Genomic DNA, 25,557 nt, shown 5'->3' with positions numbered 1-25,557 from the left:
CTTCCGCTTATGTCAACTCGTTCTGCGAGTCCCCTCTTGGTATCAGAGCCATTAGTAGATTCTGTTCATCTTGATATCAGTTCATCTATTTGTTAATTCCAGAAAACAGAATTGTCAAACAAGTATATTTTCAGATGTTATCTTTAGCAAAATCTTTGAGTTCTATGGGATGTACGCTTTGTGCCGTCAATGTGCCGTCAACGCAGTTAGACTGGGTAGGCTTGTAAGTCGGGAGGACACACAATAGGACACACAAATAGCTATTCCAGAACATTTAAAGACCTGTTAAAGAGAAGCATTTGGAAGTAGAAAGTCTTCAATTTTGTTGTCTTGTCCTTAACAAATATTTTGAATTATGTCTAGGTTGTTTAGATCCACATCTTCTATGAGCTCTAGATCTAGTTTACCTTCTTTACCTAATATAGTTAATGAAGAAGAATATAACATTCCTGAAGCAAATATAGATTCACATGATTGGAACATATCCAAGGTCCCAACCAAAGAAATTTATAAATCAAGTTTTTCACCTTTGTCTTTTAGCAATGATTACAGCGTAAAAACACTTGAACAAGTCTATGCTTTTAATAAACATCGTGATACATGTCAATTACTTTGTAAAGAAGTAATTAAAAAACTGAGAGAAAAGAAAATGAATTTCCTTCACATAAGATTAATTCAAGTTGCTGTAAAACCCCTAGTCCATCTAGGAATTAATGCCTCTATACTTTAGTGTTTAAGAGATGCAAGACATAAAGATTACAACACTAGCATGTTAGGAGTCGTTGAATCTAGTCTTCATAAATGACCAATTCATTTTGACTGTTTCCCTGACTTCACTTTAAGCTTAAGTGATCCACAGATCTTAAAAGCTTTAACTTTGAACATTAAAACAGCAGGTTATGATCTGTTAGAAGGAAGCCAACCTTTAGCATTAATTTACAGATTTTATTATAAGTCAATGAAAACAAATCTTAATGTGCATGCTGTTGTTAAAAGTCCCAAAGATAAAACTTTACTTATACATACACATTCTTGTGACGCAAATGTTAGAGTACCAAAATCAGTAGTTTGGTCTGAAGTAGAACTTCCATCAGAATGGTTATTAGAAAATGAAAATATTCCAACAAAAACAGAAAATACAGCATTTGATCTAAATTGTTGGCAACAATACTTAGATGGTACTGTTAGGTTAAGTTTTGATAGACCAAGACTCAGCAAACCACCCTTTTATGATAAAAGAAACAGCTTTCCAAGATACATCAACGAGCCATAGAAATCCACAAGATACAAGTCGTAGAAATTCTGCCTCTTCCTCCGTTAATATTGAACCTTTAAGAAGGGATAAAAATTTAAAGTTAAAAGGTATAAAAGTAGAATCTGTAATAAGCTCCCCATGTTATACAGCTAACCAAGAAAATTTTGAAGAAGAAGGACCAAATTCCCCAACACAAACAGATATAGAAGAACCTCCTTTACACCCACAATTAATGACTATAACAAAACCATTTACTTTAGACCTTAACCCTTAATAAAAAATTATAATTCTACCAAGAATACAGAAAAAAAGAGAAAAATATAAGTTAAAATATACAAAAGAACAAAAAATAAAAATTTTTGCAGAATGGGAAAAATTTATGAATGAACATAAGTTACATATAAAATTCTTTAAATTTATCAAAATTTATGAAAATAAAAAATTAAACATGCTAACCCAATGGGAATAAGCGGAAGATAAAATAATAATAGAAGCAAGTCACCCTCCAAAAGAACCGATCTTTGTAAACTTTAAAGGATAAAAAATTTTAGCCTCCCCTTTTAAAACTTCCAAAGATGACGAAATAAAAAAGATAATGGAACAAAACAATTACACAAACCAAAGCCTCATAACCATAGGAAAACAATCAGACCGAATAGAAAACAGAATTACACCCCCAACTAAAACCCAAACTGAAAAGAAAAAACCCCATTACGAACAACCCCTCTTAAAAATTTAACAACCCAAAATGTTATACTTAAAGGATAAAGAAGAAACCTGTCGTGAAAATGTCAATAATATGCTAAAACAACTTGAAAATGTCAAAAGTGACGCGCTAAAACAACTTGAAAACGTCAAAAGTGAAACCTCACCCTCTAAAACTGTCCAAGTCATTAGAAAAGACAAACAAATAATCACATATGAAGCAACAAGTGAAACACAAAGTTCAGAATCTGAACAAACTACAGATCAAAAAATACAACAAATTGAACAACAATTCAGTGAATTCCAAGTTAATAGAATGATTAGACCAATGCCTAACACCCCCAATTGGTACTCTAGACCTACACCACCATACATTCAATATGAAGAACGAAATGTTTTTAACCAATTCTCAGTCTCTACTGACAAGATTTATGAATGGAATATTGATGGTTTATTTGAAGAAGAAATTTTAAATAAACTATAGCACATGTCAATAGTTACTAATAATTACCTTACAAATTCAAAAAAAACTAATGCAGAAATTGTAGACATTTTAACATCAACATTTACGGGAACATTAAAAGCTTGGTGGAAAAAATACCTAACTGATGCACATCGTAGTGAAATAAAATATGCAGTTCAAAAAGATGAAGAAGGAATCCCAATTCACATAACAGAGGAATCACTGATGGAATTAATGTTTTAATTTACACCATAATGAAACATTTTACAGGAATCCCTAGTAATGTTACATTCAGAATTCATGACCAACTAAGTAACCTTAGATGTCCAACCTTAAGTGATTTTAGATGGTATAATGTATAAAGATTTTTTATGTCAAGAGTAATGTTAAGAGATGACTGTAAAATGCCTTCTGAAAAGAGAAATTTATCAATGGTTTACCCAACCTATTTGCCCATAAAATCCGTGAAGAATTAAGGAATAAAACTGGAATTATAGAATATGATAATCTCACCTACGGAAATATCATAAGTACAATAAGTAAAATATGATTAAAAATGTGTATAGACATGAAGATAAATAAAAACTTGAACAAAGAAAAAAGAGAAGCAAAATATGAAATGAGAAATTTTCGTGAACAATATGGCTTACCCCTTATACCACCCTCTAGATGAAAACATAAGGATAAATACGCAAAAACTAGAAAACCCTACAAAAAAGGTTATAGAAAAAACAAAAACTTTGAACCAAATGAATATTAAAAGAAAAATAAAATAGCAAGAAAATATTACAAAAAACCAAAAAACGAAAAATATGATAAAAAGAAAGTAAAATGCTTCAAATGTGGAAAAACAGGCCATTACAAAAATGAGTGCAAAGTAAAAGATAAAATCAACCAATTAAAAATTTCCAACAAAGAAAAAGAAGATTTGTATAAAATCTTATAACTCAGAAATTCAGATTCTAGTGACAATGAAGATGAAATTTTTAACACCTCAATATATTATGAATCAAGTCAAAATTCTAGTAATTCAGAGATAGAACTAGGTTGCAAAGATTCATGTTGTAAAACAAAACTTGAGATAAATGTACTAACTAAACATGAAGAAATGCTAATTGATTTGATAGAAGGAATAGAAGACCCAGAAACTAAAGCCAAATACCTTAAAAAATTCATGAGTAATTTAATAAAAAATGAAACAAAAAATGGACCAACAAAAATTACAGAACCACAAATTAGTATTGATAAAATCCTCAACAGATTTAAATCAAAACAAAGGGAAGTAACCCTCCAAGACTTACAGCATGAAGTCAATCAAATCAAAATAGAAATAAAAGATTTAAAAGCCAAAAACAAAGAATTGGAACAAGAAGTAATGATTTTAAAGATTAATAAAAAAATTTCTGAATAGAGTCAATTTGAAAGTGAACAAGAATTAGAAGACAAAAAATTTACAAAATTTTTAACCAAAAGTTTAATCTTCAAAGAAACTCCAGATGAAAAATACTTAAACATAACTGATAGAATTCTTTTCCAAAAATGGCACTCTAGAGTAACAATAATTGTTAATGGTGAATTTGAATTTGAAGTTATACCTTTGATAGATTCAGGTGCAGATTTAAACTGTATTCAGGAAGGAATGATACCTACTAAATATTATTCAAAAACTACAGAACATTTATCATCAGCCAATGGCAGTGAAATGCAGATAGATTACAAGTTACCTAAAGCACATGTCTGTCAAGATCATGTTTGTTTCAAAACTTCATTTGTCCTAATAAAAAACATGTCTGATTCAAAGGTCATATTAGGGAATCCCTTTTTATGTCTTTTGTATCATTTTACTACAGATCACAAAGGAATTACCACATAAGTTTTAGGAGAGAAAGTGAAATTTAAATTCTTCAAAAGACCCCATACTAAAGATCTCAATATGTTAAAAGAAGTTTCAATTTTTAAAACAATTAACACTTTACAGAATAAGAGCAAGCATTTAAACTCCCTAAAAGAAGAAATTAAACATAAAATAATCGAACAACAACTATCAAGTGACATCCTTTTACAGAAAATTGAAAGATTTAAAGAAAAAATACAAAATAAAGTTTGTTCTGATCCCTCCAATGCCTTTTGGCCTAGGAAAAAGCATGTTGTAAAACTTCCGTATGTAAAAGATTTCAGTGAAAGAAATATTCCTACTAAAGCTAGACCCATCCAAATGAATCAAGATTTAATGGAACTTTGTAAAATTGAAATTAAAGAATTGCTTAACAAGGGAATAATTAGAAAAAGCAAGTCCCCTTGGTCCTGTTCAGCCTTTTATGTATAGAAAAATGCAAAGTTAAAAAGAGGAGCTCCAAGATTAGTAATAAACTACAAACCTCTTAATAAAGTCTTACAGTGGATAAGATATCCAATTCCAAACAAAAAGGACCTGATAAACAGAATAGGTCAAGCCAATGTTTTTTCAAAATTTGATACGAAAAGTGGATTCTGGCAGATCCAAATCCATGAACAAGATAGATACAAAACATCATTTGTTATATATATATATATATATCAAATATGCATATTTACAATTCTCATGAAATATATTTTGGATTACTATGAACTTTATTTTGTAAAAACGTATGTTAATTAACAAGATAATCAAATGATGATACTTGTAAAAGTATACATATAAAAGACATATAAGATTAATTGCATCGTATGATATGGTACACCAGTACATGCGAGATAATGGCTATGGACTTACTATACAGGTTAACTCTATGGTCAAATATGTATGTGTTTATATGGACCTTGGATCTAATGATTTTTTGTGATCGGCGCAACCATGTTTGATTGGTTGGTCACTACAAAACATACATCATTAGTAGCATGTGCTACCCGAAGTTGAACTTGATCGAACTACTAGTGATGGAAGGTAGCGTACAATATCAGGGGCACTAGTATTGTATTACGAGTTCCTCAGGACATTGTCAACCCTACCGGGAAGGGGTAATATATCGAGTATACCATAATTTTGAACTATGACATGACTCTCATATTATAGCATATATTATATCTATATTGCATCCATGATAAACTGTCACTTCACAATGATGCATGTGATTTATAAACAGCTGAGTTCTCCATATAATAATATGTACGTTATGTGCATTTATGTTCACTAAGTCATTAGACTTACTCTTGTATTTTTTTTTTTCCTCTTTTCCCCTTATATGTATATCTGTTCTGTTATAAATAGTTTAGAAGAATATGGATACCGCGAAGCATCCGATTACTGTGGAGGACTTCATCCGGGTGATGCTTGAGGACTTATTGCGAGATTAGGTGGGTATTCATGGTAACTAGTATTTTTTGGTGATGTTGTAGGCTTAAGAGCTTGATGCATGCTTGTATATTAAGGTATAGTATGAATCCCTTGTAACGGTGATATGTATAGTATGATTTGGTAGATGCGCTGGTTGTAATGATTAACGTTGATAGAATCTTAATATTTTCGTTGCTTAGTATTATGTTTTTGAGGAGTAGAGATTCCTAAGTCATGTTCATCGCGGGATAAGGCTAGAAGACGAACCATGAAGTTAATTAATGTTAAGGGCGTTACATGTCACTAGCCTTATATAGCATCAAGTATTTTGGTCAAGTATATTCATTCTTCCCAAGGAGGTCATTGCAACCATGAGGCCGAAGTTTAATCGTTTTTTATTGGGAGGTAATGATAGTGATCATGCTAAAGCAAAAGCAGCATGAAATTCCATTTGTGTGCCAAAAGAAAGAAGATGGATTGGAGTAATGCTACAAATCCATCTCGTGTCACTCTTGTGTTCCTCAAAGAATGATGTGGCTCTTAAAATCACCATTGAACTTGTAAATTAATCATTATTGAATTTTGATCAAATGGTAATTTTAAGAGCCATATCGTTCTTGGAGAGACAAGAGGAACTTCTAGAATTACTCGGTGGATTTTGGTTGAAAAAAATTGAAAGATTGGAACAAGGCTGGAACCTTAAACACATATAGAATATTTTTGCATAGTCTAAATCTTTATAGATAGGTAACTCGGATTAGGGAGTATTTACAGAAAGGGAAAAGCTTCGGCCAAGTTAATATACCAGCATTATGTTCTTGGAGTCGGGCAAAGTTATTCAAGCTTACAGTAATTTTGAAAGTTATTTATGAGCGGAAAAATTGAGTAAAGAATTGGAAGTAAATATAGTATTATTTTAAACTTAATTAAATTACAAAATTATTCTTAAATTATAATTGTTTTTTAATTTTAAAATAGGAGTATTTTGAAAAATTTTCACTCCTCTAATTTTTTTTTTTCATTATTTTATTTTCCTACTTGCTCCAATAAAAATAAAAAAAAATAAAAAAAAAATAAAAAAAAAAAGGAAAGGAAAGAAAAGGAAAGGAAAGGAAAAAGAAAATCAGAAAATTGAAGCGAACAAATCCAAGATCCGGATCAAAGCAACAGTGAAGTACTTCCTCCAGCAGAGCACGCATCTCTTTCAAGTTCGTTTGTTCTTCTCTCTCTCTCTCCCTCTCCGTTGGAGCTTTATTCATCCTTGGCGCACCAAAAGACAAAACGATCAAATTTCAGGTATTCCTCCTCAGTTTCAGTCCTCTTTCTTCTTTCTCTGCGTGTCTCCCAATTCCACAGAATTCAAATCTTTTTCTTGAGAACCCATTTCCTCCGCCATTCCAGGCTTGGAGAAGAAAGTAAATTCCGAATCTTTAGATTTAGCGTTTCTTTGCCATTTGAATTTACTCTTTGGTTTCTTTCAACTTCTTTTTCTTTAGCCAGCAGCAATTAGTGCATTCTTATTGTTATCATCTCCTTTTACTGTTAATCTTTCTTCTTGAAGCTTTGAGTTGTAATTTAAATGTTATTCTCTCGGAGATTTTGTTTAATCTTGGATTTTTTTTCGTCTCCCATTACATTTTCCCAGTAACCAAACATGGCGTAGTTAAGGGTTTTTGTGTGATTGATTCTTGATCGTTGAATTCTGTTGTGCGAATCACACTTGGTGTTGATACCTGTTTGTGATATTTCTTCTAAATGCAGAGGTTGATGTGGATTCAATTCTCACTTGGAAATTGGAATTGGAGTACTGGGTCATTGGGAATGCATTTCCATCTTTGACGAGCCAAGATGATAATCAAATCTAAGATAAAATGGGTTACTCTTTCCCTCCTCACCTTATCTTTGCTATCTCTGGTGGCCCACCTTTCTGTCACAAAATTTTCGACTGTCGATTTAAGGCAGTACAGTGCAATGTCCGGGTTGCATGCCGATTTTCCTAATGTGGTAGATAAAAGGGTAGGCTTTGATAAGTTGCTTTATGATAGTGTCTTACTCATACACATTTATATGTATATGCATGTATTTTTAGGTATTGATCAATGTATTTGATGTGTTAGCTTCCTTTTTTTGTTGGCAATGTTACAGTTTAGGAATAAGAAGATATGGGGTGTTGTACAGTCGTTAGAGTTATTGCAACCTTACGCAAACCCCAGAGGCAGCTATCCTGGTAATAATTATGCTCAAGCAGCCTATTATAAGTTGATGTTCCTCTTTTTATTTATTTATTTACTTTTTTAAAATTTAAATTTTATTATTATAATAATAATTATTATTATTCATTTCATATAGACCGTTGAGAAGGTATGCCAGATTGCTCTTTTCTAAAAATACCATTCAATTCACCTTGTTGATGTGATCTGTAAATAGCTACCTTTAGTTTCATGAAGATGGATAGCCTTCAAATGACTGAATTTAATTATAGAATCGAGCAACTATGCTATATGACATGTTTTAACTTGCTAAGACCAAATAAGTTGCTCCTTGTTAATGCTGGTGATAGGATGATGATGATAGTGGCATTTTAGTTGCCAATTCAAAGTACCTTATCTTAAGTATTTGAAGTGGCAGTGCAAGCTCGTCTCCCACTTTGACCTTTATGTTTCTTAATTCATCTTTGTATAAAATGATGTACTGTCCTGTTGGGTTCTCTATATTTTGTTCCTTAAATCACAGTAGTATAGCTTTGGAATTTGATGGTTACGACAAACAGGATTGCCTCATGTTGGGACTTGGGTCTGTGCTTGGTAATTTGAAATGCATCTGAGATAGAAGCAGCATACAATGTCTATACGATTGAAATTTTGTTGAAAAAAAACAAAGTCAGATACTGATCGAGAATCTGTGCACGTTTAATGTCAAAAGCACAAATCAAAATAAGAGGAACATACATAGGATTATGAAGTTTTTATCTTCCCTTGATCATCTTTTACTCCATTGCAAAGTTGCGAAAAACTAGTGGGAATCAATTTTCAGTCTTTTTGGGATAGAGTGGGTGATCCCCCACTAGGTGGTGGAGTTGTTGGCTTGTTGGAGAACTTAGTTTGAAAGCTATTGCAATATAAAAGTTTTGAAGATGATTCCTTTGTGCTTAATGTGGTGTATTTGGAGAGAACACAATGCTTGAAACTCCACAGATTATGAGAGGACGGTGATAATGTTGAAAACATTATGTTCAAATCTCTTTTTGCTTGGATGACTGCTTACAACTGTTATCGCTTTTCTATTTTTCTTTAATTTTCTTGTTATGTGTTCTTTTTCTTAATCAGATATTTCTCTTGAATACTTCCTGTGTACTTAGGTTGCACCCTCAACTTCTTTATGAGATTAGATTACATAAAAAAAAAAAAAAAAAAAGGTTTTCATCTCCCCTTTCCCAATCTTTCTTGGATGAGACTGGATATTTATGTTAGGTTTAGAATCCTAGCATATTGAATCGGTTTTAAATGAGCTGAAATGCTTAAATGTATTTGGAAAGAAGAATTTGGATTCTTTTGAATTGAAGATAATTGCTTCTTTTTTTTCCCCCCAATTGAAATCTAAGACAGTTGTAAAGATATTTATTTTAACATATTGGTTCTGAGTTTTTTGGTTGTTTAGTTCTGAGTTTCTTGTATAAGATTATAGAGTATTTCTTTGCTTTGCTCTGCAAGAGACCATATAAAATCGTAAGATTTGTGTTCTTAATGACGTGCTGCAGTCTGTATTGTGCTATATGCTCCACAAGGATATGTGTTGTTGCCCAAGTATTAGGCACAAGGTGTTGAGCAGAGTTCTGATATCATGGTTTTTTGTTGTTTGTTTTCTATATATAATTTATGCCTCTAATTTGCTCCAACTAACCTTGCTGCTCCTCTTTCCTACACAATTATTATTTTTGTGACTTTTTTTCCCTGTACTGCACCCAAAATCCTTGTTTGAGATTGAAAAATGAGTTGTTTTGAAATCATATGGACAAAAATTATGTTTTATTTCAAAGTATTTTGGCCTAGTTGCAAGTTTGCTTTTATTCATTTGTCTTGAGAGTGGCCATTTCATGCAAAAGATGCAGAGGGGTAGGGCTCCATGTTTAGGTGGAACCAGCACTAGGTAATGGCACTGAGTTTGGAAGGGTGGAAGTGAGATTTCATGAAAACTCATTCTAAGAAATGGCTGATCTTGACATACTATCTTTCGCAGATCTTTAAATAAGTAAATTTCAGCCTTATAACATATCTATTTTTATTCATTTTCTTTTCGTACTTTTTCTTAGCCATATATATTGAAAAAGTCAAATGAACAGTTCTGGTGGGTTTGTTTCTTTTAGCTATAGAAATGCTAGTTTTGAGGCTTCTATCATATGAACAAATTCTGTGAACTAAAATATCATAAATTGATGAAGACTGTATTTTTAACAGTTTACGTTAAATAGAGGCTAAATTTTCTCAAACTGACTTTTGTTTATCAAGGATTTCATGAGCTACAACCATAAATCTTTCTTTCTTTGCAGTTCCAAATGAACAGAGCAATGGTTTCATATATGCAAAAATTTTTGGTGGGTTTGCAAAGATTAGATCGTCGGTATGATTCATCAATGTGTAAAATTCATCTAATTTAATCTTCTATAAAGAGTTCATAACAGTTGTGTTATTTTCTAGATATGTGATCTGGTTGCCATATCCAGGCTTCTAAATGCTACTCTTGTCATTCCAGAGATTCAAGAAAGTACTCGTTCAAAAGGAATTAGGTATTTCTTGCTTGTTTTATTGATCAGTTGTTTTGAAATGAGTTTTTTATGCTATTCATCATGTAGGTTTTTGTTCTTACACTTTTTATTTGTCATTCAGTTTTAAATTCAAGAGTTTTTCCTATCTCTACGATGAGGAACAGTTTATAATGTCACTAAAAAAGGATGTCATCATTGTTAAGAGCCTTCCTGAAAATCTAAAGGCAGGAAGGAGGAGGAGTGAATTTCCTACCTTTAGGCCCAAAAGTTCAGCTTCTCCAAAATATTATATTGAAGAAATTCTACCAAAGTTAAAGAAAGCCAAGGTTATTGGGTTGCTTCTTACTGATGGTGGATGCCTGCAGGTAAATATTTCTTATGTTGGAACCTGTTTCCTACGAAAAAGATCTCTAGAAAATTTCTATCTAGTTATGTTGGTTAGTTCCATAGGTGAATCTCCATGGAAATTCCTTGGTGCTTGTATTGCTGATTTCACTTCTCACTATCACTTTTTGATCTGTCGCTGCTTTTCTACTAATGGAATGAACTACTAACTTGCTCAGAAAAAAAGAAAGAAAGAATGAACCTCTAACTTTTACTTTGTCATTGTGCTTGTTAAGTATGGAGATACAATGGGTCCATTTTTATCGGGAAACATGGCCATCATAAGAAAAAGTGGTCATGAAGCTCCTCTAAGAGTCTGCCTGTTCTATTATTCAGGGTCCTGTTTCTTGTTCTCAATTTTTTTTTTCCCCTCAAGTATGTGGTCGGATCATTCCAGTAAATTTCTTCTGATTTTGGAAACTGACATATCCCGATGTTCTGTTAATTTGGGATTCCAATTTTGCAGTTGTGGTTGCTTTTAGTGTTGGGTTACTGAGTTCAAAAAGTGATAGTTATTTCATTTTTTTATATCATGGTTAGATACCAGAGACTCTGACCTGAAGGTTTTGAATATAGCTGACCTTGCCTGTGGTTTCTATAATATCATGAGCTTTCCTTGAGGTTTGAATGTCATTTATTGACCTTAAACTTGATTTTATCTTTACCCTTTTTTCTCCCCACCTTTCACCTTTCTTATGCTTGATGTGCAAGTATCACTCTTAATTGACAGCTAAATAGGGTAAACTCTGTTTTCTTGCCATTTCTTGTTCGGTATGATGATAAATTGCAGGGAGGTGAGTGGAGCCTCCCCTTTCTTTTGGCAACTTGATTCACCAACAAAAAGGAACAGAGGTTTAAAAATAAGCCTAAAGCAGGTCAACTACTTGAATTCACTTTAAGTTTTTTTTTCATTACTTTTTTTAATTTTTAATTTTTAAAAATAAGTAATCGAATATCATTAAAAGTGTAAGGTGCACCCAAGTACATAGGAATTATACAATAGAAAACACATTAAAACATATTTGTGCTTGTGTTTTTGGGTTGAGGAGGCACCAAGGCTATAATGGCACTAATTATTGTTTTCTACAATAGCAATCGTGAATAATAGTTTAAGATACCATTACAATGCTGGAGCAGGAAGAGAAGAAGGAAGATACAAGTCTGTAATACCACCAAACCCCTTTAATTTCTACGGTATAGAGATGGTGAAGAATAAAATGGTAATATGTTAGAGTCATGGTTTAACAGGGACTTCATTTAACAATGAGATGGAAATTTCTTCAGAGACTTGCTGATTTCCAAATGGTTAAGAGATGAATTAGGACAAAGGTCTGGCAATTAGTTAGCTTGAGCTTATCCTGTCCTGCCTAGCACTAAGTTTTCAGGCTGAAAGCTTTGAAGAGTTGTGCAGCTCATAGCTTTTCCTGGAGAATCCTGAGAGAGGCCCTCTTGTTTGGCATTTATCTTTTTTCTCCTATCCACCAATGAGCCAAGGATATCAAAATTGGATTTGATGGTGCAAAAGCAATTAAGATAACTTCAAACAAAGTCTTTTCATTTTTTAACTGTAGCTATTATCACTCTGCCTATTTAAAGTCTCAAATCTCCATAGTGTGAAGTTTTCAGGTTTGCCTACTGGCTCTGATAAAAAAGGGGGTTGCTTGTGAGTTGGCAGTTTTCTCCACTTTGATGTGTCTTTAATAGTCCAAAAGCACGGTTTTCCTATGTGCTCTTTGAGCTCCTTTTCAAGGATGGTTTTTATAGGGAGAACCAAAAGGTGAAAGATTTTCTTTAAAGCATGAGAATGAAATTTGGCCTAAAATAGAGCTTTCAGTTCAATTTGGGCCTAGGTTTGACCATTGCAGAATTTTTTTGATAGATAGTCTTATGTTGCTGATTTATTCCGTTACGTTACTTCCCTGATAAAAAATTGCTTCTCTGGCGAAGTTTAACTTTCCAGCCCTCCTTGTTAATGTTAGTTTTTTTAAGTCTTGTTGATAGCTAAATTAAACAAAGCAATAACTGCTTCAATATTTTGGCTAAATATTTCCAAAATCAGTATTATAAAAAGGAACACGGTAAATCACCTTGGCTCCTGGGGTGATTTTATCATTTTATTCAATTGCTTAATGACTATGAATTGGGTGCTTCTGAATCGGTGGTTCCTCTCTAGATGCTATTTCTTTGTTGAGCTCATCCTAAAATCTTTTTTTTTTTTTTTTGGGGGGGGGATTGCTTTAGTTGCTTCCATTGATACTAATGGTCAGATCACTTTCGGATTCCTCCCAGACTTTTGGACGACTCTTTATGGTGCCAATTTTCCAGCATCTAATGACTATAGTTCATATGCTTTTGCATAGATAGGGAACGACCATTTCAAAGGAGCATAATTATTTAGTCTATGTTATGGGTTGAGAAAGGAGGAAAACAGAAAACTGACTTTTCTTGGTCATTCTCTTTTTGCTTATGCAATAGGGTTTTGTACAAATATTTTTTTAGATCCTTATATCCTCCTCTTGGTTGATATTATGGAAAAGATAGACTACAGAATTATTTCCTTATTTAAGATGGAATTGATCATCATAAGTTTCAACACTTTCTCTCTCTTAACATTATTGGGCAATTGCCAGTAATCAACTTCTTATTATTTATAATCACTCTGTTGCATACAGCTCTGGGTGAACAAGAAAGATATATGTTAATGTGTGAAAAATAATGTGCAGTCAGAGTCTCTACTTTAGTGGATTTTGGGGATGTTGGATTAAATGCTTCATCATAATCATGTTTCGATGATTTAACATTTTACCTCTATTTGCTGTTAGGTGGCCCTCGAGTTCAATTTATTCTAGTTCTCAAAGTTATCATTTCCAGCATTTGTACTGGTTTCAATTTGTAATATGTGGGCTAATTTGTGGTTGGGAGGTCAAGTATGCATGCCTTCAATTTTTTTTATTGGGTTTCTAAGAGCATGCTTCCATTGAGTTACATCGCTATGTTTTCATTTATTTAGATCTCTTTAGTATTAAACTGTAAGAATCCACTTCAAGCAATTCTCATCTTCTTTTCAGTCCATCCTTCCACCTAGCATGGCTGAGTTTCAGAGGCTTAGATGCAGGGTTGGCTTCCATGCACTTCAATTCCGGACAGATATTCAGATTCTTGGGCGCCAGATGGTGGAGAGGTATGAATCACGCCACCTTCCGTACTGCAATGACTTTTATTGGATCAAATATTGATGTATAGAAGACTGCAATTTGTACCCGGGTTGCGCCTTTCGCTTTTTAATGATATTTTGATTATTTACCAAAAAAGAAGAAGACCGCAATTTCTATTTTTGCATCAAAATTTGTTCTGGCCTTTGCTTCTGTGGGGCAATAACATGATAATGTTTTGTGTGTGGAAAGAGCATTAGCTTGCCAACAGAGGGTTTCCAAATGAAAGGTTGCCAAAAAAAAAAAAAAAATTGCTAAAATAAATTACTGTTATCTATCCTTATAATTGTGCATATAAGTCCACAAGTCTCAGAAATTTTCTTGCACTTCATGAGTATGAGTTTTGTGCTTGTCCACAGGTTACGAGGGTGGGGCCAACCTTTCCTTGCTTTTCATCCTGGCTTATTGAGAGATACCTTGGCATATCATGGTTGTGCAGAACTATTTCAGGTAAGCTGTTTGAGCCCATTTCTCTGGTCTATTGGGTCTTCTTTTATGTGTCATTGTCGAGAATCAAGGTTTCCATTTAACTACTCTTAAGTCTAAGCCAGTTCATGTGTAAATTATTCTTTGTTGTTGTTTCCTTTAAATTTAATAAAAAAATCCATTGTTTGGACTTTCTTTAAATGAAAAAAAAAAAAGAAAAAAAAAAGGTGTATTTACCATGCATCTCCACCTCAATTATAACTCAGGAAAACTAACCAATGTATTTATTCACTTCTCTAGCTTTCCTCAGTTATCTTGTTAACGCTGTTACTTTGGTAGGATGTTCACACTGAACTCATACAATATCGGAGGGCACAGATGATCAAGCGAGGAATTGTTAGTGAGGAACTAAGTGTGGACTCTCACTTGCGTAGAGAAAATGGTTCATGCCCTCTCATGCCTGAAGAGGTATGCTCAGTACTAAAATTTCACTTACAAATTATGTTAACGTAAGCATTGTACTTCATTTAACCCAGACTGGTGTTAAGTTTGTCTTGATTCCGCTGGTAATTCCAGAAATATCATTTTTGGTCTTTATTGACAATTCCTGGTACTGCACACAATATTTCATTCGTTTTAATTTAGTAACTGGACCTAACTTGTTCCCAAGTATCAGTATCCTTTAGCATGCTAACCTAAGAAAATTCCATAGTTGAGAACTTGAAACACTAGGTGTTTTATATGCGAAATGCGATGGATCAGCTTTTAGACATTTATGATAACCAATTGAGGGTGTTTGGATGTTTAAATTATTTAAGCTGGTATGAGTTACTTGTTAAAGTACTTAGTGCCCTCATTTATGTTGAGATTAACAAACAGTCTCAGTTAAATGTTATATAAAATGTATTTCAACACTTATATTTCTATGGAAGGTCCATGTCCCTTCAAGTAATAATATACCTTAAGAAAATTTATGTTACAATGTCGTTGTGCTTGCACGCATCCAGTGGAACTAAGAAACTTGTGGAGAAGTAAGTTACCTAAAAAAACTCAAAAAATAGAGATTTGTTCTTTCTTATATCACCTTTTTGCCTCATCACTGCCCCAAAAAGAATTGGAAAATAAAAGAGATAATGTCAACAACATGTGGCAAGAATGAGAAGGTACTGTTGTTATGGGAGTTGGTTCTCAAGCTTTCTCCACATTTTGGACAAAAACATTTTCTATATATAATATTATTATGTTAAATTTTGTTGAGTTGTTAATTTAGGTGCATTTCATTGTGTTCCATCAATTTAGGAAGTAGAGTTAGAGTCATCATATGACTTTTACAATCGAAAGCGTAGAGGAAGAAGTTCTTGATTTTCTCCTCGCTTTTTTCTGGTAGGAATAATCATACTCTCTCTCTCTCTCTCTCTCTCTCTCTTGTTGGGCGTGCCCTCGCATACTGACGTCTACTGTTGTGTAAGTTGGGATCGGTTCCGTCTCCAACTCTCAGTTTTGATTGTTGTGTGATGGGGTACTTGAGTCAATTTTTCTTTGAAGCCAAGACGTATGTGCTTTTGGCAAAGGAAGGATGTCCGGTGTTAATTTTAGTCAAATGGAATATGGATGTCTCTCGTGTTGTGCATTTGGAAAGGCAAGTGTGGTTTGGTTGTCGGAGGCAGTTGAGGCTTTGATTTGCAGAGGAGGGCTGAGGGAGTTTGTGAAGTCTTGGAGGGTTGGCAGTACTAGTTTCATGGTGCAAAGGTGTTCAAACTGACATGGTTGATACTTGAAGTTGGCAGAGTATGGCAGTGGTGGGCGGCGTGGCTTCATTGTTCTACCGTTGGGCCAAGAAGGTCAGTGATAGAAAAGATGTGTCCTTGAGCAGCGAAAGGTTGCACCTTTTTTTCGAGGAGTCCTCTGGTGGTGGTCAAAAAAGATGTTACTTTTGCCCAGCCATCATTCGGTGGTGGGTATGGAAAGGTCAACAACCTCTAGTTGGGTTCTGTAGAAGGTGGAGGATATTCGTGACTGTGTGGGATCTTGTGATGGATTGAAGGGGAATTCATGGCGTTGTTAACAGCCATTGAAGCGAGTAATAATTGTGGGGAGTGGGTTTCCATCTCCAAATCATTCAACAAAGGACTATGGGAATTGAAAAAACTGGCTTGTTCCATTAATTATGATTCGATGGGTGGAAGTTCTAGCAGAAGCAGGGTCAAGGTGGGGGTTGACTCTGTTATTCCATGAAGCCTAAATTGAGGGGGAAGGCATTTGTTTGGGGGAGACTAAATTGGAGTTTATGTCGTGGAGTATTGTGTGGGGTTTGCAGTAATGTAGAATGGTGTTGTTTGGACTCAAAGGGGGATTCCATTGGCATTTTGATCATGTGGGATTGTAGGGTGGTGGAAAAAGTCGAAGAGTGTGTGGGGGACTTCAACGTTTCTCACTTTCCTAGTGAGAGACCGGGTGATGCCCGCTTTAGTCCAGCTATGGTTGGGTTTTCAGACATTCATTTTTGAGCAGGAGCTTCAAGATAGTCCTCTGGTAGGAGATTCTTTTACGTGATCAAATCCCTTGGTCTATAATTGATAGATTTCTTGTTTCCCCCAAGTTGGAAGCCCAGTTTCTTGAGTTGACCCGGAAGAGGTTGCCTAGACTGTCTTCGGATTATTTCCCCATCCTTCTTGATTGCAGAGGTCTTCATGGAGGTAGAATATATTTCAAGTTTGATAACATATGGTTAAAATTAGAGGGTATTGTAGTTAGGGTGAAATGGTGGTGGACTTCCTATCATTTTCAAGGTTCTCCAATTTATATTTAGCCCACAAATTTAAGGCTTTGAAAGTTGACTTAAATGCCTGGAACGAGGAAGTGTTTTGTAATGTAGAGAAAAAGAAAAAGCATCTTATGGAGGATTTACTCTGTGCACTCTGTGACAAGTGCACAGAGTCCTTACATCATGTGGCCAACTCGAATAGGAGGAATAACTCTATTGATCAGTTGGAGGTTAATGGTACAGTCTCTTCATATCAATCTAAGATGATCACATTATGCAATTCTACGATAGCTTGTTCACCAAAGGACATAGTTGGAGGCCTAGGTTGGTTGGTCCTTTTGTTTCCTTTGGGAGAATGGGGCCATCTGGTTGGAGAGACCTTTTGAGGAAGATGAGGCATTTGCGGTTGTTAAAGCCTTGAATGGTTATAAGGCCACGAGCCTGAGCCCTGGCAATTTTACCATGGCATTCTTCCAAACTTGTTGGGATGTTTTTAAAGTCGATATCATGAGTGTTTTTTCTTGAGTTTCATGCTAGAAGTTTGTTCGAAAGAGGTTTCAGTGCCACCTTCATCACTCTTACTACAATGTCTTTGTTCCCCATGCTAGCACTCCTTCCCCTTGGAGGAGTATATGGCAGAATAAGGCTCCTTTGAGAGTTGCATTCTTTGCTTAGTTGGCTGCCTTAGGGGAGATTCTAACTATGGATACTCTTAGAAATCAGCATGTCATTGTGGTTGATTGGTGTTGTATATGTAAGAAGAGTGGAGAGTCTGTGGACCACTTTTTACTACATTGTGAGATGACTAGTGCCCTACGGAATGCCTTCTTCAGCCCTAGAGGGTTGGCGTGAGTTACGCTTATTGTGCAACAAATCTTTATTATGCACACATTTGTGGCCTTTCATTGGTTTTCACTTTTGTGAAAATAATGGAGAATTTGTGGAACAATTCTCCCAATGTTATTCAAAACATGCATGCCCCTTTTCTTTTGCCGATTACAATTTTAATATGGTTATTTTGAAGTGCATTAATTTGTTGTTGACAAAACCTTTGCAGGTTGGAGTCCTCCTTCGAGCAATGGGCTATCCTCCTAGGACAATAATATACCTAGCAGGTTCTGAAACTTTTGGTGGTCAGCGTGTTCTGATCCCTATGCGTGCCATGTTTGCCAACTTGGTGGATCACACTTCGCTGTGCAGCAACAAAGAATTTTCCGACTTGGTTGGACCTGAAACACCACTTCCTCTAGATCTTTTCCAAATGCCTCCTGCCAAAAGTGATGAACAACTTAAAGAAGAATGGAAAAAAGCTGGTCCTCGGCCTCGGCCTCTTCCTCCACCTCCAGATAGACCTATCTATCGACATGAGAAAGAAGGCTGGTATGGTTGGATTACAGAGACTGACACAGAGCCAGACCCTTCACCCCTGGATCTGAGGACGCAAGCACACAGGTTACTATGGGATGCTCTAGATTATATTGTCTCTGTGGAGGCAGATGCATTCTTTCCCGGTTTTAACAATGATGGCAGTGGATGGCCAGATTTCTCAAACTTGGTCATGGGACAGCGATTGTACGAGACTGCTTCTGCTAGATCATACAGACCAGACAGGTAAGATGTGCATGAAAGTGATATCATGAAGTGTTTAAGGGGTTGCCAAAGATGTTCAATGGGACCTAAAATAGTCAATAGTGTACAAGAAAAACGGCAATATAGTCCAAAAATACCATAGACTCTAGATCCTTGTGTTGTTTTAACTTCATTTTTTCAATTGGGATTTTATTTGTGTTTTTCTGTTTGCATATATGGAACCTCTTTTACATATATTTTTATTATGTGATAATAAAGTTATTGCCAAAGCTGTGCTTCTATTTGTAGTGTTTGTACTGTATCCACATCTACATTTGTGTGCGCACATAGACATGTTCATATAATATTTTTACGCATCATATTTCATGGCTATCTGCGGTTACTATTTTATCTGATCATTATACTTCTTTCACGAAGTGTTTGGCTCTCTATCTGTTGGACATCTCTGTTAATCGATTTTCCTCTTCAGATTGGAATTTTATTTTTTATTTTTTTTCTGAGCAGAAGTATTAGGTATCTGCCTTCTCAAAGAAAAGGCTTAGCAGTTTTATCCTTAACTTTCTATTAAGTATGAAAGAGTTGTGTTTCCCTTAGACCAATCATTAGTTACTACTTTTAAGTAAACCATTTTTGTTATTGCTTTTTGTATCTTTCTTTTATATATATATATTTCACTACCAGAAAAGCACTTAAATTTGTGCATGCTTTTATCGAGAATTATATTCTGACACTATCTGGTTTTTCAAACAGGAAAATTCTTGCAGAACTTTTCAACATTACCCGTGACAATATGTTCCGCCCCAAGCATAATTGGACACTCTTAGTGCAGGAACATCTTAACAAAAGCTTGGGTGAGGAAGGTCTCATAAGGCAGTCCCTCTCTTCAAAACAAGCTTCATTCCTTTCACACCCACTCCCTGAATGCGCTTGTAGAGTATCTTCTGCTGAGGCTCCGACTCAGGTAAAAGGCGACGACAGCCGTATTCTATATGGAGGGGAAGATGAGTGCCCTGAATGGATGCAACATGGTGAAAGAGCTGTTTCCTTAGCTGGAGAAGAAGGGGGTAAATTGGATGAAAATGAATTCCAGGAATATGAAAATGATACAGAAGAACTACCAGAATCTTTTGACAGTGGTGGTAAAACTAACGTGACTCTGGTCTGGGATCAGGATGAGGAAATGGACCCAAATGACTAGAATTGGGTCTGCATATACTACACTGCTTCCTTTTTACCATTTAAAGCGGCATATTCCGATTTCTTCTGGAGTGAAAATTTTTGGAGGTACAGGGTAAACTAGCTAAAGTTTATTTTTTCATTTCACAGTTCTAACTAAGCCTCTCGGGGGAAATCAGCACTCAGATTTGTTCTTTATGCATATTCATTGGATCCTCCTGCAAAAGGAAAACAGAAATATATGATTACTGCACTGGAAGAAATATCGACGTGGTTATGGCAAGCTGACAAGAAGAAGTCCCACAAAAGGAATATGCTTTCCCCGTGGGGAATGTTAAAGGATTTGGGGGGGTTCGTTATATCTTTTTCTGGTGCAGAACACACAAGAAAAAACTACATACTGAAATTATATGCCAAGTTCTTGGGCCACTTTGTTGTAATTTTGCAATACAGAACAACCAAGGAAAGCTACATACTGAAATTTTGATTCCAGTTTCTGTCTCTCTCTCTCACTCGCGCGCGCGCACACGGAGTTGTGTTGATGGGACACTGTGCAGTCAGTTCCATATGAAAAACGCATAATAAATATATTTATTTTAAAAGGTAATGATAGATACAAAATCAGGACTCTTAGTCTTATTCACTTTAAGAATTTTTTATTTTATTTTAATAATTTATTTACAACCTTCTAGTTAAACCATCAAAAATACTTTAACAAAATATATGTCTTGAAATAAAGTTATGTTTTTCGAATGTTTGAAGTTTTCTCCTGAACGAACGACGTCTCTACTCCGAATGTTTGACCGTTTCCTCGTAAATGTTCTATTTTTTTCTATTGAACGATTGATGACAGTTTGCATGAAAAATATTAAGAGAGTTTGTAACTTCTTGTGCGCTCATATATCCTATTTAAGGACCTAGGATAAATCCTAAGGTTTCATTTCGTCCAATTTTCAAAGACCAACCTTAGAGAGACAGAGAGAAGAGAAATGAGCCAATTGGGAGGTTTTGTTCCTGTATTGTTTTGAGAGGTTTCTTTATTGTGGGAAGAGAGCAAGAGAGCCTAACCCAATCTTAATCTTCAGTTTTTATGCATAATTATTGTTGTAATTTCCTTCCTTAAACATGAGTGGTTTTTATTTTACTTACTGTAAAGTAGCATTTTTTTTAATATAAAGGGAAAGTTTAGTTCTTCCACGAATAGTGTAAACTCAAAGACGGATTTCATTTTTATGTCCAAAAGAGTTAAAACATCTATATTTCAGAATCTTAAAGCATCTTTCCTTGGTTAGTTAGCCATAGATTTTGATTAAGGGAGCAAATCATGTACCTTTGATGTTATACAACAATATACGAGGCCATGCTTAATTAATTTAAATGTTCGTGCATGATGTATGATGTTTATTAGGGCTTCTAAGATCAATAGAAGTTTTGTTTAAGCTTGTAAATAGAGTGTAGAGGAGGTTCTTATTAGATTGTAGTTCTAGTATTAGTCGAACATTTCATCATCCAGGCCGAATGATTGATCCTTGTTAGTTGAATGATCGACCCTTGATACCGAATGTTCGATGTAGGTAGTAACTGATAAATTAGGGTTTCAATGACATACTTAGGGTTTGATCGCATGATTAGGGTTTACGTGCAATTAAGGTTTTCGGTGTGGAATGCGTCTAATAGTAGAATATAATTGGAGTGACATGGAGGTTAAGATGTTCAAGAGTGACATATGGAGGTTAATTGGAGTGACATATGGTAGCCCACATTGGCGACTTTGGATTAGCGAAGTTCGTTTTTGAAGCATCACATAATCCCTGCAAAAATCACCATGTCAGATTGTTTGTTAGGTGCGTTGACGGGTTATGTTGGGTACATTCCTCTAGGCATCTTTTCAAACCTGCAATAACTTGGCTCTAGTTTGACACAATAAACATGTACGAGAGGTCAAGCCTAATTTTGATAGGACCAAGTCTAATTTTTAAGTCTAATATATATTATAAGGGAAAATTTCAATACCAAGGACCATGGGAAATTAGTGCTTCTTTTTATTTCATAAAAAAATATAAAAAATAGTTAAATAGTAGAAAAATTGCATTAGTGGATGAATTCTTAAGTTCAGGAGACTATAGTATATTAGTGATCATGTATTAAAAAATTACAGAGTATGGGATGGGTGGCCAAGTTTCCGTACTTGGAGATATTTACAGCTATGGGGTACTCTTGCTAGAGATATTCACTAGGAAAAGTCCTACTGATGACATATTCAAAGATGGCCTAAGCATTCACAAGTTCACAACAATGGCTTTGCTAGAACGTGTCATGGATATAGTGTACTCATCAATGCCCATTGAAGTAGGTGATCAAGAAGATGATGATGATGAGACAATTAACAATGACATAAAAGAAACCGCAATAACCAAAATTGATCATCATTTCTATGCCAGAAGTAGAGTGAAGAATTGCTTGGTCTCAATGTTGCAGATTGGATTGTTATGCTTTCCAACATCACCTCATGAGTGGTTGCCCACAAATGATCTCATCAACAAAATTAGGGCAATTAGAGACACAATTTACCAAAGTCCAGCGTACATTGCCAACTGATGACAAACGTAACTATGTATTATTACACCACACGTCAATAAGATGACAACCACCCAAATGCATGGTCAAGCTGAAGTTGAAGTCCTTCAAGTCTGAAGTTGAATTCCTTCAATTATGAAGTAATAGATATGTGCATGTTGGGTTTTTCACTGTTATCATTTGTTTTTTATCTTCTATTTTTCTTATCGAATAAGTGGTAGGACATTATAAGGTGATGTAATTTGAACCGATTATTTCATCCATATGATTATTTAATTCACTCAAACCTCCTATATGATTTTGGTCCCGAGCTTGACCATGCAAATCATCATTATCTTCATGATGCCCTTTACGCTTCCCACCATGATTATTATCCCGATCTATCCTCTGCGAAATCCGAGAGATCAATTCTTGATTCTGCCTCTTGAGGATCTCCATGTCTTTAGACATACGTAACATGTGTGCTTCCAATGAGGCAATTCGACCATCTGGATCATTGGAAGTTCCGGGCTATCTGCCTTGAAGATTTGGGTCAAGAATACCTTCTTCCTAAGATCTCTCGAACGTGTAGTCACCAGCATGACGAATTTGTTTATACGAATTGAAATAAAGTTCTCACAGACGGCGCCAAATTGTTGGGATAGTTTTCGAGATGGATGACTCAGCAATCCGAGAGATGTAATTTGCAAAATGAGAAATAGGATAAGAGCTTGCTGGGTGTGTCGGCAAGAGATAGCTCCGATGTTTAAGTCAGTCAACTGTTTTCACAAAGAGAAAGCAAAGGAAATTTTTAGTATAATTAACCAAATACCTAGCTGGAGCTTCCCTTTTATAGGCATCAAGTAGCAATTATAATCAAGTAGTGGCCCCTGAATTCTTGGCCCACGTTCCCGAGGAGTCCTTTGCGAGTGATGTTGAAACCGTGGATAATGGCAATCGTGAGATCATGGGAGGTGGCCTGTCACGGGATCGTGGGTGCTGTTGATGGCTCAGTCATGTTTGTACAAAACGTGGGTTTATACTCTTTAACTCGGCTACGTTAATTTAACAAATGGCTTGGCTTGGTGCCTTCAACTCGGCCAGGTTCAATATGAACGTGGTCTTCACTCTTTAGACAGCTGGTTCTCCACTATGCCCTCATGGGCTAGTACGAATTGGTCTAGGCCTTTTATTAATGGGCCCACATAGTGTTTATTGGTTTGGGGGCCCTAACTATTGGTATTTGGCTGATCCATTACCCAACAAAAATTACTACTCATTAATCATGTTCGCCTTTATTGTATATACATTATGAAAATTATAGAGGAAATGTTTACCCATAAAATCGAAAAAGAAAAAAAAAATTAAAAAAATAAGAAAGAATACACTCCATTGCCCTCTAATTCAATAAGTGCACTTCATTCTAGCCCTTTATCGATTCTCATGCTCTCGCAACTAGGGATCATTATAGATAGGAGTGAAAAGACGGTTATAGTAAACGGTTATTGGCTAAAACCACTTACTGTAACTGCCTAAGCGGTTAACGGTTAATTACTCTAATAACCACTAAATGTTATTTAAATAAAAAAATAAAAACAAAAATACGTCATTTTTATGGTAATATGATAATACCCTACTACATTAGACATCATTTATATATATATATATATATATATACATATGATAATAACTTCTATAAGATCTTTGCACAAATCAAGACCTTTGTGCCAACCAATAAGAGGTTGACACCTTAGCTTGGAACAAGAGAACAAAACACCGGATCATACCAAATTTAAACCCTAAAAAAAACTCTTCATCTACTTTTCACATTAACCATCCATCACGCCGCCGCCACTGCACCATTACCTATGCCGACAATTTATCCTCTCTCTCTCTCACACACACACACATCTACGGATCTACCCCCCAAGCCGCACCACCCACCAGGCGGCCGCTGCCAACTAGATGCCGGACGCCACCACCCATGCCGGTAAGTTATCTATCTCTTATCTCTCTCTCTCATCAACCGCCCAGGCCGCCAGATCTCTTAACTTCCTCTCTTTCTCCAGATCTACCACTCAACCATTGATAAATTAATGCCCAACTATGAGATCTCCTCAATTTCGCACTACCATGCCCACCGCAATAAGCTTAGACCAAAACCGCCATGGATGTTGCTTGATAAAATCAAGACAAAGAGATGGAAGAACCTAACAAAACTTTGTGCGATGGAGTTTGTGCCATCTAGGGTGGCGACGTCCGGCTTCCGAATGAGCGGCGGTGGTAGCATGATGGATGGTTAATGTGAAAAAAGTAGTTGAAGAGTTTTTTTAGGGTTTAAATTTGGTATGATTTGGTGTTTCGTTCTCATTTTGTTATCTTGTTCCAAGCTGAGGTGTCAACCTCTTATTGGTAGGCATAAAGGTCTTGGTTTATGCCAAGACTTTATAGAAGTTATTCTCTATCTTTCTCTCTATCTCTCTCTCTATATATATATATATAATAGCCGAAACCTTCTCAAAAGTGCCTTAATTGAAGATGTGACATGAACCATTTTTTAAAAAAGACAAAACCGGTTTTTTAAGAGTGGAACCAGTTTTTATTTAAAAAACCAGTCATTAAATTTATGTAATTAAGGACATTTAATAATATTCGAATAAATTATTCAATAAATTAAGTATTATTAATGTCCAAATCCAATAAAAAAACAAATAATACAAATCATACTTTTTTCCTCTCTGCACGTTTTCATATTTATTAAGTAGTGAACTGGTCCTTTTAATATATGTATTATTACCTTACTTAAAAAATCATAATTAAAATCTAATATATGCGATTTAAAAAAAAAAAATCAAAAACCATAAAATTGCTAGTATATATATAGAAAAAACCATATATTGGATCTTTAAAAAAAGAAAAAAAAAAAAGAAAAAAAAAAAAAAAAAAGAAAA

The 25,557-nt window shown here is 35.0% G+C and overlaps 1 protein-coding gene across 1 annotated transcript; it reads left to right on the top strand.

Moving 5' to 3' along the window:
• Positions 1 to 6,881: 6,881 nt before the first annotated feature.
• On the top strand, positions 6,882 to 20,547 carry LOC132162517 (protein EMBRYO SAC DEVELOPMENT ARREST 30). The gene is made up of 11 exons (XM_059572748.1): positions 6,882 to 7,032; positions 7,498 to 7,752; positions 7,882 to 7,963; positions 10,283 to 10,353; positions 10,431 to 10,519; positions 10,620 to 10,863; positions 13,951 to 14,063; positions 14,454 to 14,544; positions 14,860 to 14,988; positions 18,342 to 18,895; positions 19,625 to 20,547. Exons 2-11 carry the CDS (start codon positions 7,585 to 7,587, stop codon positions 20,070 to 20,072), a joined length of 1,989 nt encoding a protein of 662 aa, XP_059428731.1. The 5' UTR covers positions 6,882 to 7,032; positions 7,498 to 7,584; the 3' UTR covers positions 20,073 to 20,547.
• The last annotated feature ends 5,010 nt before the right edge of the window (positions 20,548 to 25,557 follow it).

This window comes from Corylus avellana, chromosome ca9 (assembly GCF_901000735.1).
Source record: "Corylus avellana chromosome ca9, CavTom2PMs-1.0".
Lineage (NCBI taxonomy): Eukaryota > Viridiplantae > Streptophyta > Magnoliopsida > Fagales > Betulaceae > Corylus > Corylus avellana.
This window is presented reverse-complemented; position numbering and strand designations above follow the sequence as displayed.

Bases quoted from the DNA above. Each gene is read 5' to 3' on its own strand.
- LOC132162517 (XM_059572748.1), top strand. From the start codon at position 7,585: ATGATAATCAAATCTAAGATAAAATGGGTTACTCTTTCCCTCCTCACC. The intron at 10,354-10,430 runs GTATGATTCATC...GTTATTTTCTAG, and splicing joins TTGCAAAGATTAGATCGTCG to ATATGTGATCTGGTTGCCAT. The intron at 14,545-14,859 runs GTAAGCTGTTTG...TTACTTTGGTAG, and splicing joins GTTGTGCAGAACTATTTCAG to GATGTTCACACTGAACTCAT.